Consider the following 14,384-nt stretch of genomic DNA (forward strand, 5'->3'; position numbering starts at 1 on the left):
GTGCTGTCTATTAGATAAAGCTGTAGATAATCTCAGGCAGACAGACATCTTATGAAAATGGTTTAAAAGAAAAGCTAAAAGAACTCGATTAGGATTATTAAATTACTTTTGTTTTACCTTTGGATACTATTCAATTTTTCCCAGATCAGGCCTCCATTATCCAAAGGTAAAATGAATGATCCCACCTAGCAAACTAAAACTAAATTGGTGCACCAAAACTGGCTAATGACTCTGACTTTCCACTTATTACACCTCAAAAGAACATCTGTACCCTTAAATAATTAGTACAGAAATCAAAATATAGCAGAATATTATGTAAATTTGGATAAGTATCTGAATGTACATTCTGATAGCAAGCAGAACTCATAAGCAATGTGGAAAATAAGGTGAGTTCACTCACATAAAATCTCTCTGTCATACCTAAAGTCATGTCTTGGTTGAAGTAACTATTTTTAGGCTGTGACTTCCAGCAGGCCTGTGTTCTAGTATATTTGACAGGAATAGACTTCTAAATAATTGTAAGTCATAAATTAATAATCAACTGGCTTGTGCACTTTTTATAAACTAGATAGGGGTTATGAGACTGTAGGAGAAAATCTTCTAGCATTGGCAGTCCAATCCAAGACCTGTGGGTTAGACTGGTGTACCTGAAGAATTATAGTAACAAGTCCTGAAAACTAAGAAAGGGCATCTTTGCTACCAGATTTTTGAAGCAAGACACAGCACTAAACATTCACACTTGAGGTTTATTGTTTCCACCTGTAACTACTTCTGGCCCTGGTACTTGGCAGAAATTATAATTCCTGGCTTAAAACAGAAGCAATAGCAGACAGACTCAGGTAGCAGCAGGCAGTACCTGATAGTATTACAGCTCTCCAACAGACCTTGGGTGCCTAGCCATTGCAGCAAGTGCTGTAGCTCCCAAACCTAAGTATCAGATTCTACCAGTCTGTGGCTAGTGCCACAGCTGTAGACCTAGGGTGTTTGGAACCTTTGGTCCTTAAGGCTTGCCAGTTTCCTGGAACGCTTGCAGCAACCAGGATTCAGAGTTTCTTATCATCAGGTCTTCAGAACCCTCAATATCCTGTTGTCTTCCTTACTTCTGCTTCCAGTTATTTCTGCTGCCACTACTCTCTGAAAGGATCCCATTGCCCTGTCGTCACTACAGCTGCTACACAAGTGGCTGCTCCCATCAGAAAGCTAGAGTTTGACTATGCTGTCTTCCTGCTGCCCATTCATCCCACTCTACCAACAAACAATAAAGTCCAAAGAAGACAAACAAAACAAAATAACCAAAACCACCTCTACAGAGAACTCTTGTATTTGGCCTTAAATTGCAACACCATAAAGATAGTAGCTCTCTTCATATGACTGCAAAAGTGAAATAAACTGATATTTATTCAAATGATGTACTGTATAAAAACCAATCACAAGACTTCCACTGGGTTTAGAGCAGGTGCTTCTCTAGCCTTGGTGAGAATGGCTAAAGGGTGTTTACCAAATTTTGTCCTTAGAGTAGTAGTTTTGAAGGCCTGTGCCAACTCTCAGGAGCATGCCTGCAGCCCTGGCTGCATGACTGCACATGTCTTCTCAATGATGCCACAGTATTCTCCCTTTCTCCCTGGGATTGTAATGTGTCCAAACAGGTACTCTGTCATAAAGTATTCTGGCTGATGGTTCTAGACTCAAGGTAGCTAGGATACAGAGGGAAAAGTCTAATAGCTGTGAACCAGGGACTCAATATCTTATTTAAAAGAAAGATAAATCTGTAAGGGGAAGCTTACAATAAAAGCTTAACAAGACTCATTTAAGTACTCAACAATGATTACCTAATATTTTCTATCTCACTCTCAAAGGGGAAGATGGGTCTCTTCTAATCTTGCCCAAACAAACCCCAGAAAAACATTGATAGTATTTACCACATCTTCATTATTCCCATAATGTAGCCATTATGTTTCATACATGAAAACTTGTTGGATATTTTGAAGTATCTGGGTTGCCGTGGTTGTGGTGTAGCTATACACGTTTTATCATCAAGAAAGCATTGCCCTTAGAGTTTCTGTTCCTAATCATGTGTCTTTTAGACACACCCTAACCGAACTGCTGACTGCTTAGTCTCTCTTCGACAGACTTCCACACAGTCTTTAGTTTCTACCTGGTCTTCAGCCTCAACCTAAATTCTAATGATGGGCACAGAGATACTGGCCACAAAGTCAATGAAAGATAATTCCAGATTGTTATCAAGTTTCAAAGAAATATGTTTTCACTTGAATCATTGTGTTTTCTTACCCCATTACTTCAATCACAGCCTTTCTAGGCTACTCAGGAATATAACAGAGGCCATCTTTACGGCACAGGTGTCTTCAAGATGGAGACACATTGAGTCCTTGTCACCACAACCGCCATGCTATTTGCGGTTACCATTCAGGTAACCATGGCATCCATGTCAGGCTCCACTAGCCATTGGCTCTCGGAGATAATGCCCTCTTTGCAGCTCAGCTCAACATTCTGAAGAAGGAAGCGTTGCCAGCGTCCTCGAGATGGCCCTGCTGAGCATGCGCAATCGGCCCACGCAATCGGCCCAGTGGCTTGCGCAGGGGCAGTGACCCACTTCCGGTCTCCAAGGCGGGACCCAGAGCACACGCCATGTCTTACTTCAGCCACCCTAAGTACAAGACCGGGGATCTGGTGTTTGCCAAGTTGAAGGGCTATGCCCACTGGCCGGCGAGGATCGAGCAGGTGGCTGAGCCCAACCGCTACCAGGTCTTCTTCTTCGGGACCCACGAGACGGCCCTGCTAGGCCCCAAGCACCTGTTCCCCTACGAGGAGTCCAAGGAGAGGTTCGGCAAGCCCAACAAGAGGCGCGGCTTCAGCGAGGGGCTGTGGGAGATTGAGCATGACCCAATGGTCGATGCCTCCCCTTCCCTGTGCTCAGAGGAGGAGCAGGGCTGCGACCAGGGGCCCGGGCAGGGGGAGGAGCCGGAGCCAGGGCTGGAGCCTGAGCCAGAGTCCCTCCCTGAGCTGGAGCCAGAGCCTGGGCCCGAGACCGAGGCTGAGCTGGAGCCAGAGCCACAGCCTGCCTATGGCCTGCTGGACGCCCTGGAGGAAGAGCCGGGCCCTACGGAGGAGGCTGAGCCAGATCAGCAGGCCGAGCAGGTGCGAGAGCAGCATGAGGAGGCCGAGCAGCCCGGGAGTCTGAAAAGGAGTGCGGGGGAAGAGCCACATGAGGCCCCCAAACGGCCCAGGGAGGCGGCGCCTGGCCCGCTGGAGGTGGAGCCGACCGGAGAGCGCGAGGCTGAGGCCTGTCCTATCATTGAAGAGCCTGACCAACTCCAGGAGCAGCAACCTCCCCTGGAGGAAGGAGCCACAGAGGAGGAGGTGGAGGCCCTGATTGGTGGAGAAATTGAAGGCCTGTAGTCACGGTGTCTATAGAAGAGCCCTCTTCCCCATCCTGGTGCCACCTGACTGTGGCTGGAGAAACCCACTAGGACCCACTCCACACCCCAGCTTGCCTCACTTTCATCTACTCACCTTTTCCAAGCCCGAATTCCTGACATGGGTCAGGATACCTGACATCAACTTCGTGGCTTCAGTCGAGTCGCGGCCCCCTTCCCTCCCTGAACTCTTAAGGGAATTTTGGATCTCTGTCTGGGTACCAGGAGTGAAGGAGGTGTAAGACAAAGAGCAGACACTACTTTCAAAGGTCTGGGAGGGGCGATCTGTAAATGGGTGGAGTTGGTCCTGTGGGAGCATGAGCATTGTCTCCCTGAGCTCCTGCCTCCTCCTGTAGCTCTATTCCCATTTTGATAGGTTTGGGGAAAGTGAAACTGGGGGGAGGAAGTCCCAGTAAAAATTTCTCTTGTCCCAGGCAGTTTAGAGGTTGGCTTTCTTTGTTTTGTTTTTCATTAAAACATTTGGGGCTCCCAAATTGTAAGATCTGAATATGTTGCCTTCCATTTTGTCACCAGAAGTGGTGAGGCATCTTTTCCATATCTCAAGGACCATTGATGGATGCCCTTGGGGAGACCTCTGCTGCCCTTTCAGTCTACCTTGGAACCCCAAGGCCTTCAGTCATGTGTATCACTAGGACATAACACTTTAGGAATCACCTTTATTTTAAGAGGAATTTTATTTTATTTAGGAAAACCTTTGGTTGTACCTGTGCCTAGTTTTCCTGAGGCCAATCTCATTTTAATATGAATTAGGAATGTTCCTTTTGTTTGGAATTTTATGACCTTCCTATTGTTAGGGCTTTTCTTTCTTTAAGTTGTTATTTCCATCTACACATTACCACCTGGGCCCCTAAGTGTTGTCACCTACAGCAAAATGTTATGTAGTGAGAAGTTGAGTGCCCCTTCCCAACATCTGTCTCTCTGTACCTGAACCCTTTTGGCCCTGACCTTTTCCCTTGGGCTCTAATGAAAAAACTTTTATCTATACTTTTGGAGATTTAGGTCTGAGAACTGTAGACTATTTCAGTTCTAGGAAATAAAACCATTAATGACTTTAAAACAAATCTTCTCAGGCCTGTTCCTTTAGTGTCCAAAAGAATGGAGTTATAAATGTGTTGCTCCTTTTGTAGCACTTAAAGACCTACACAAGAGGATTTTCTTGGAGAAACCTTTGCTTCTTGTTGTCATCACCTTTCACTCCATTAACATAGTCACTGGCATTCTTTCAAGTGAGTGGACAAAGATAAAAAGTTTTAATGATGACAAACTGCACATTTCTTTCCTAATCTAAATGCTTGGTAAGGATTTTTGGTTTGGAGAGCATGAGTGAAAGGATTGATGTGTTTCGTTTACTTACGTTTACCCCCCCACTTTTCCAATTAACACTATTTCCTTTAACACCTTTGTCATGAAAGTACAGTTGTTTTGTAGTCCCAATGTAAAAAATATGTAGTAAAAAATTACACTATTTTAGGCCTTTTGGTGACTTTGTACAAATATATGACAGAAATTTAAATAATCTTAGTCACATGTTGGGGGTCCCAAGTTCTGCATGAAGGATTGAGAGATCATTAAATATTGGAGGCCACCTCAGAGACCAATTCTTAACAAATCACAAGTGACTAATCCTGTATTCCATACTAGTAAAGTTACTTGAGCATTGTCAACTATGTAAGTTAGGTCATTGTTTTACAATTAATGATACTGTAGTAATAGAGGAAATTTACTGCTTACTGAGTTACTAGCATGTACCCTGAAGTATGACCTTATTCAGCTTTTGTATAATCAGCCAAGGCAGCTGTTATTAATCAGTGTTTCCTCTAAAAGAACTCTCTTTCAAAGGTTTCCTGCTTTCCATTGAACTTTTGGGACTCAAACACAGATTTCTAAAACTTAGATATTTTCATCTGAATTGTGCCTCCAAAAGCCACTATGAATTCAAAAGTTAATAAAGTAGCTATTCTAGCAATGAGTAATCAAGACAGTAGCTAATTTCTAAAGTGTGCCTCTACTTTTTGTACATAATGTCTTTATAATGCAGCCATCCAATTAGACAGCTTCTATTATCTCTATTTTAGAGCTAAGGGAATTGAGACTCAGAGACATTAAGTAATTTTCCCAGTGGCAGACAATTAGTAAGTGGTAAACCAAGATTCAGACACAGGATTTCTCTCATTCTAAACCATAGGTGCTTTGTTCCATTTTATTATTTTCTATTTTATAAAACTTCCTATTCAGTTGAGAGCTTTTACTATCTTCTGCTTTGAAGTGAACATTTAGAAATTTGTGAGGGAAAAAATAGATTAACAAACATTGCTTATAGGTGTTTAAAGTCATCTAGGGACATCACAATTGTTTTGTATATAAATGACATGGTAAAGTGATGAGGACAATTGCACATTCAGTACTTTTCAAGATGCCAAAGACTATAGAAGCTTTGAATATGCCAGAGGCAAGCATAAGCTGTTGATAATGTTTTTGTGGAGGCATGTTGTCTGAAATGATTCAATAACCTGAAAGAAGGAAAATGAGTTTACTAGCATTTGTGCCCCTTTTTGCGTTGTTTCTTTCCTCTTTTGTGTTTCTATTGTTGGGGATAGAAAAGGGTCTCATGAGAAGTGGTGCTTTCCTACCTTCTTCTTAACTGTAATATTGTAGGGAAAATGATAATATAACTGCTAGTATAGTTAAAGAGTAATGCCCCCATTTTTAAAACACAGTTATAACCCAATACAGAACAGATAAAATGAGGTGGAGGAATCTGTGCTCTCAAACCTATTATCAAAACAATAGAAACCATTATGTGCTATGGTGACCAATAGATGTCTTTGTCTTTAGCTGAAACTCAAGCTGTTTAAAATTCCAGGAATCACAATGTTGCTTTTGTTTTTCTCTGAACAGTGTATGCCCCCGTGACAGAATTACAGATAAATGATTACTTATCTCCTGAACAAAGCTGGCTGCTTGAGCTTTCACTGAAGCCATGTTGCACTGTTCAACCATACTCAAGCTTCTTCTGATGGCTGTGTTTCCAAAACCCCAAGCAAAGTTGTGCTTAACAGTGCTACTGCTTCAAAGACATGCTGGACGTACCGGATTCTGTAGTAATTTCAAAGTATTCCATATTTCACACAAGCATCACTTTGGTAGAGGACTAATACTCCACTGAGACTGGCAAGTTGTGTTGCTTAATTTTAGTCAGGATTTAGCTATCACCTGCTCTGCAAATTTGAATCCAAAGTTTCAGCTTTTCATTGTGGTACATAGCTCCATTGCACTTTTAAAAAATACACCAAGTATTAGGACACACAAGATATCTTCAGTTTCCTTCAGTGTCAACATTTGCCATAAAAAACCTTCTGCCCTCATTTTTTGCTTTCATAGCTCCTTGTATTTAAAAAGAAGTTCTCCATCTTCTCAGCCTGGTCAGCCACTCAAGCTAAGATCCACCCCGTGTCTGTTCCCACCACTGTGTGCTCACACTGATTATAGCATAATTTCCTATGGAACTGATTCAACTAAAATGTACTAGTGCTTTAACCATACACACAAGCATGCTACAATAAGTACACAATAGTTACTTTATAAATGTTGGAAGGTCCGCTATCAAATACTTATTGTGATCATGGTGATGAAGTAACAGCTGTGATGTGATGTTGGACATACTCAGACAGAAATCAGAGTGAAGGTATAGTTGCCTGTAATGACAAAAGCTGCTTGGCTGGAGAATTTCCGTGTCCATGTAAGTAGCTGGCTATTTTCTTATGGTGACTTGAAAACTTGATTTAGCAGTTCTCAATGACATGAAGAAATTGGTCAATGTCAAAGCAAAAGTTGCTTCTTCCCCCCCCCCCTTCTTAACCAGACTCTGTAATATTTGAGATATTTGTCTCAATTAGGCCACAGGTAAACACTGTCTATAGTGCACAGGTCCTTGTGTGGGAAGGAGGTATTCTGACAGTTTTCAGACATGAGACACAAAACTGACCATTTCATAAAAACTTTACAATAGTGGACATGAGTGTGCCAGGGGAATCTGCATCAGGATTTGTCTCAAGCTCTTGGTCTGGTCCACATGTCCCTATAAACCCTCTCAGAGTTTAATGTACTTAAAGGAATGGAATCTGTTCTCCTAAATGTGGCTGCTTCCCAGTCTCCCTTGCCTACTATCTTGCCTCACCTATAGTTCTCTGATCCACTTCTGGTGAACAAACTGATCACAGTAGTAGTCTTTGGAATCATGGAGCTATCCTAACATGACTTTCTATAAAGAGTCAGCAGGGCATTTTCTCCTTGGAGTCTGACCAGAGTGGTAGTTACTTTTCCCCTGCTGTGACCAAATACTTGATAAGAAACAACTCAGAGGAAGAAAGGCTTATTTGGCTCGAGGGATACAGTCTACCATGCTGAGGAGGTGTGTTGGACAGCTATGGCAGGATAAACTTGCTGACCTCTGGTCGGATGGGGAGTCAGAGAAGGGATAGTCATCACATTTTCTCCTCCGTTATTCAGTCCAGGAATCCAGCTGGTGGAGGGAGGGGAGGGGCCATCTACACTCAGAACAGAACTTCTTCCTGCCATCCCCAGTTTAAAATGTTCCCAGCTAATTACCTAAGTGTTTCTTAATTTCTCTCTCTATTTTATTTATTTATTTATTTTGGTTTTTTTGAGACAGGGTTTCTCTGTATGACTTTGGAGTCTGTCCTGGAACTCGCTCTGTAGATCAGGCTGGCCTCAAACTCATAGAGAGCCACCTGCCTCTGACTCCAGAATGTTGAGATTAAAGACACGTATCCCCAATGCCCAGCTCCTTGTTTCTCCTACGAAAGTTTTCCTTCCGTAGCTTCCTCAGAATTTCATAGCACTCCAATAAGTTACCATAAAACCACAGGTTTTCCTTAATGGTGTCAACTCTACTCTCGCATAAATACCCCTTTTATTGTTTTAATCAGCCACTGAACTGACTATCCCATGTAGACAGAAACAATTTCTTTCATACTTCTAAGAGCCTAGGAATGTTCCCTGTTCACCTTAATAAATGGTCATTGAGAAGGAAATGAATGTACACATTACTGAATTGGCTGTTGCTCCATTCCCATACCAGCCCTCAGAGGCCAGCAAGTTAGAATAATTTTGTCAACTTTAGTAAAACACAGTAAGGGACTCTAAAGCTATTTATCAGTGATTATGTTCTATTTATTTTACAAAATTATTGTTTTTATATTATTTATTTTATAAAATTATATTTGTTAGTCTCACAAAGTAGCACTCATCCTACTGAAACCCATCCATGATAAAGCAAATAATGAAAGGTTTCCATCTATGACAAATCAAATAAAGGTTTCCATCTATATTAATTACCTTTCTCCTTGCTGTGGTCCAATACCTGGCAGAGAAATTTAAGGGAAAGGAGGTCATTTTGCCTGATAGTTTGAGGGAAAGTAGTTCAGGTCAGGAAAAGCTGGATGCCAGACAGCTACTTAGTGGTAAGATTATGCAGCAGAGACTCCCGACCTCCTCACATCTCAGTGGAAGAAGAAGCGGAGATTAGACAGAAGCAGGACTGACTGTAAAGCTCCAGCAAAGCACCATTTTGAAAAGCTTCATAACGTCTAAGAAACAGCACCACCCACTAGGTACCAAGCATGCAAACCCATGAGCCTGTGCAGGGGGTTCTGCCTTTAAACCATAATACAATCTACATCCCGAGTACGAATAAGAATATCAAACACAACTCTAGAAGTTGGCTTCATCTTTAGTAGTTTGATATTTCCATTTTTTAAAAGGTAGGGGTCAAACCCAGATCTTCATACATGCAAGGCAAGACCTTCACCACTAAGTGTCATGTTGAGCCCTCGATACTGCATTATTGACTTGGCTTCCTTCAATATAAGAAGCAGCTTCATGGTGTTGGGTTTTGAGCTGCCCAAACACAGGTAAATTCTGGCTCCACCATTTAAGAGCTATGTCATCTAAGATGCCTTCAGCCAAAGGCTCTGAAAGTGACTTCCACGTTGCACATTTGTTATGAAAAGCAATTGAGCTCAAATATCTTAAAATGTCACGCACAGTACAGAGCACAAAACAGACCTTATATGTATGTTAATTTATTTCCCTTCAACCTAATCTAGAGGACTAACCATAATGAACAACCAGAAATAATTAGAGCCCAGTTTATTGCTTTTATTTGAGAAAACACTGGAGGCCTTCACCAAGTGCAAACGGTTCACTGTGATATAGATGGCAATTCTATATTTAGTCTGCCCATATTATACCCAGAGAAGCTGAAAGCTCATTCTTCTGTTTCCTCACATTGCTCTTCAATAGCTTCTTTAAATTCCCTCACTGGTAGCTGAGTTATTTCATACAGACATATCCAATTTTAAATATTCCTCTTTTTTGGGGCCTGACTCATCCCTCCTGTGCCCAGCTTTATTGCTCTTATTATTTCCCCAGGATGCACTCACTGGTTTCCAGTGGGTATTTTTTAAGTGTATCTCCTTAAGCACTGTGCATTCCTGGCTTTTCCCCCCATCGGTAGAAATAGTAATTGTATTGCTCTAGTTATTTCTTGGCTCCCTTGCCTTTTTTCCAATGTACCCATCTTTCCACACATAATTTTAATGAGCTGCCCAACTCGATTACGGAAAGCCACTGGAGTGTTATAGCAGGTGGACCATTCTTCCCAGGAGCTCACACACGTGAGAATCCCTCTTCATTTTGCTTTTGCCTTTCTACTGTTCCTCCTCTTTTCCTTCTTCATACCTTGGGCATCTCTCCATCACAGTCATTATCCTGCTCTCTTGGTGATCTACTTAACACTTCATTAAAACTGTATTCTGCTGGGTTTTCTTTCTCCCTTTCTCCCTGCCATTCACATGTCAACAAGACGTGCTTTTACTCTTTTGTTTTTTATTCTTCTGGTGTCTGAATTTGCCAGTCATTACTTTTCTCCTTAGGGAGGTTTCTTAGCCTGCCTCCCATAACAATATCTGTATTCCAGCCTGTGCTCATTGCATTCAGGTTCAATTAATTTTTCCTCCCCTTATTCTGTCTTTATTTTTACCATTAGATTTTGGGCTATTACACTGATTTTATTCAGCAACTGCACTGATCAAAGCATGTCAGATGTCTTTGTAACAAAAGCAAAAAAAAAAAAAAAGGAAAAAATACATTACCATTGAATGACAATATAATTTCTTCTTTGAAAAATTAAAATACACTGGGGTATTAGTAACTTTGTTAACAACATTGCTTATAGTATCCCTTTGTTAGGGTAAGGACTATAGGATAAATCATTTTTATTTTATAGGAAGAAATGTGCCAGCATTACATGGCTGCTTTGAGTATTTGGAAAACAGAAGAAAAGATGGACAGGTTCTGTACCATCCTAATTCTTGTGCACTAGACAAGAAATAAATTAGCCCAATTCATATTGAACTCACAGAGTCTGATAGTATGTGACTAAGTAAGGAAAATGAATTTGTAATTACATTTAAGTAAGTTATGCTCTACATGTTAAAGAAGCCTTATGAAGACTGACGGTCACATTCAGCTGTTGTGATAAAACTAAATATTCCTGTAGTATACAGGTTCACATCATTATTGCCATTAAGCGAAATTTACAGTCTTTTCTAGTTTTTTATAACTTGTTGGTTTTATTTTTTTTATTTTGGGATGATACACATGTGACATAATGTATGTGAGAAGGTCACAGAAAGACTTTCATGAGTTGGTTCTCTCCCCACTTTGGGTCCTACATAGAGGACTCAAATTGTCAAACTTGATGGCAAGTGCCTTTACCCACTGAACAATCTCACTAGCCAATGTGATCTTTCTAATGTAATGAAAAATACCCCAGGGCTGTCATTATGGGGAAAATGCATGTGCACATATAAAAGAAATCACTATATCCATTCATGGAGCATTTACATTGTACCAGATACTTTTCTAGGGGCTCAAGATGCATTGATGAATAACTTAAAAATGAATCACAGTTTTTCTTTTATTTCTGCAGCAAGAGAAAAGGAATTAAGAGGAAAATGAATGGGGAAATTAAATGGTAATTTAGAAATTATAGAAAATTATATTCCTTTGGGAATACAAAGCATGGAGAGAGCAGAAGAGCAAAAGATGCAATCCTGCCATTTTCAATAAACCAATAAGGGGGTGGTCAGGTGTGTTAGGAGACACGACTTGCTCAGAATAAAGATAACATAGTGGTACTATTATGAATAGGATCTTGAAGCCACTGTAGCTGCTAAAATATAAATAATCCTCAAACTTAAATAATTATTACCAATCACTTGGTACTGCTTCAGCTCAAGCTAAGACACACAAACCTTAGAATATTTGTAATGAAAACTCTCACTTGGTAGCACTTTTTTGCTGACTTATAACAGACCTTCACAACATTTCAAATTTTGATATAGAACTAGATAAAGTACTCAATAGTGAAATCATTAAATTTGTGGTTCCATATCTTCTGTAGCACACATCTCAATAGAGAGGACCATGGAATGTTATTGACTGACTTGTCACAGTGATGACAACATGCTTATTAGGAATATACTTCAATGCTCTGAGGGTGTAGAAACACAGGAGACAGAAGCTATAGAAAGTAGAGGTTGGTGGAGTATTCCCAATGTACATTAGTATCACACTCCTATAATTGAAGTTTTGCAAAATGATATATTTTCCTTGCCTCCACCCATGACAAATCTTACTAGCTTGTGACCCTGAAAGCAGATGAAGTGCTTCACACTGAGGCACAGACAGAGAGTAGGGTGTGTGTGCAGAGACGGCCAAGTCTTAAAATTTCTCACCAGTTTCTCCAAGACAAAAACAGACTTTGAAGTTGATATAACAGAGACAAATCAAGACTGTTTTTGCCTTGGAAAAACAATTTGCAGTATAAAAAATATTTTTAAAAGGTTTTCAAAGCAAAAAAAAAAAAACTGGTTAGAAATTTAGTTTAAAAATAGTCCTATATAATTCAAGGAAAATCTTTGACCTAACTAGAAATGATAAAACAATTTTTGGGAATATCAAAGGAACATACCACATGGCTTATGACAAGATATTAGCCACATGTCATACACAGAGGTAAATTTTAGTCCTTAAAATCAATAAATTCCCTTAAGAATTAAATCACAAAAATAATTAGTGTAGTATACATCATGCAGTCCAACTGTCTGTACTCATTCCCTTCTAGCTCAAGACACAGACAGTGGTATATTGCTACTATCCCTTCTTCCTCCGATAATGCCATTATTCATAGCAGGGTGCTCCAGATCACATGATCTTTATGCAAAGGGGCATGCAATTCATTCTGTATTCTCTAGACTGTGAGTTATAACCTCCAGATATGGGACCCAGTTCATTCTTTGTATGTGAGGTGTAGATTTGACCTTGTGTTGTCCTTCGAAGACTTCTGTGATCTCACAAAACCTGGACAGGAAACTTTAAAACAGCCTTGCAAAAAAAAAAAAAAAAAAGGAAAGAAAGAAAAAGAAAAAAAATCTCCAACTGTGTTTTGGTTTGAGTTTAAATCATACTATTCACATCATTTGTTGGTTTTGCTATAAAGATGCCTGGGGCAGCCAGCCGCAACTGAGAGGGTAGACTTGTCATTGTTGGTAATTAGAAGGCGCCTGAGAGATTCAAGGTGTCTCAGAATTCATAATGGATTGGGAAAAAAAAAACACCAATGTGTAAGGGAGATGCATTTCTCTGAATTTGTTCAAGCAATGTGGCTATCTTTTTAACCTTGCTGCCTGCCTCATTACACATGCAGTCAGTCACCAAAGTCCCTGGCTCCCTGCTGTGCTCCCACAACCTGATAGAATGCATCAAATATTAGATGAATCTTCAGGTTTTTCCTCTATTGGCAACTTCTCTGAGATTTTGCTCATTTCAAAATAGTTATAGATTGAAGTCACCTCTGAACACTTATAGTGTTCAGTAGGCAATGAATAAGTCTGTGATGAACTAATAAAGAAATGTAAAATATACTGCTTTGCATATATTTTAAAGCCTGTAACTTGATTTACTAAAGAAATGAGTCAACAGAGAATCTTTATTGTTTTATTATTATTTTAATTTGAAATTTGTTTTATATGTCAATCCCAGTTCCCTCTCCCTCCCCTCATCCCCTGTCCACCCCCAACCCCCATCACATTCCCTTTCTGCTCCCCCAGGGAGGGTGAGGCTATTCATGGGAGATTTTCATTTGAAACAGAACCTAGGCCCTCCCACATGGGTCCAGGCTATGAGAGTTTCCCTCTATGAAGAATGGGTTCCCCAAGTCCATTCCTATACTAGTGATAAATACTGATCTACTACCAGAAGCCCCATAGACTACCCAGTCTACCTAACTGATACCCACATTCAGGGGATCTGTGTCAGTCCTGTGCTGGTTTCCCAACTATCAGTCTGGGGTCCATGTGCTTCCCCTTGTTCAGGTCAGCTCTTTCTGTGGGTTTCTCCATCCTGTTCTTTATCCCTTTGCTCATCACTCATCCCTCTCTACAATTGGATTCCAGGAGTTCAGCTTAGTGTTTAGCTGTGGGTACCTGCTACTGCATGAAGGTTCTAGGATGGCCTTCCTAGAGGTAATCATCAATCTCATTATCAGGGAAGGGCATTTAAGGTAGCTTCTCCACCATTGCTTAAATTGTAAGTTGGGGTCATCCTTGGACATCTCTGTACATTTCCCTAGTGCCAGATTTCAGCAGAAAATCTTCTAATCTTTAAAATACAAGAAAATTTTTGTAGGAAGAATATCTATCTATTCTTTGTTTTCAGCTGTCTTTGTGATTAGGGAAAGGGTATCTAATCCTGCAGAATAGTTTTACTTTAACAATATCTCAAAAATGAAACCTGGCACAGTTTTCTTCACTCCTCTTCTATGCTCTAGAAGTCATCCTAAAT

At 40.5% G+C, this 14,384-nt stretch overlaps 1 protein-coding gene across 1 annotated transcript; it reads left to right on the plus strand.

Moving 5' to 3' along the window:
* Positions 1-2,572: 2,572 nt before the first annotated feature.
* Positions 2,573-3,437, plus strand: Hdgfl1 (HDGF like 1). The gene has a single exon (XM_051194099.1). It carries the CDS (start codon positions 2,647-2,649, stop codon positions 3,415-3,417), a length of 771 nt encoding a protein of 256 aa, XP_051050056.1. The 5' UTR covers positions 2,573-2,646; the 3' UTR covers positions 3,418-3,437.
* The last annotated feature ends 10,947 nt before the right edge of the window (positions 3,438-14,384 follow it).

The sequence above is a fragment of the Phodopus roborovskii genome, unplaced genomic scaffold, assembly GCF_943737965.1.
Source record: "Phodopus roborovskii unplaced genomic scaffold, PHOROB, whole genome shotgun sequence".
In the NCBI taxonomy this organism is placed as follows: Eukaryota; Metazoa; Chordata; class Mammalia; order Rodentia; family Cricetidae; genus Phodopus; species Phodopus roborovskii.

Bases quoted from the DNA above. Each gene is read 5' to 3' on its own strand.
- Hdgfl1 (XM_051194099.1), top strand. From the start codon at position 2,647: ATGTCTTACTTCAGCCACCCTAAGTACAAGACCGGGGATCTGGTGTTT.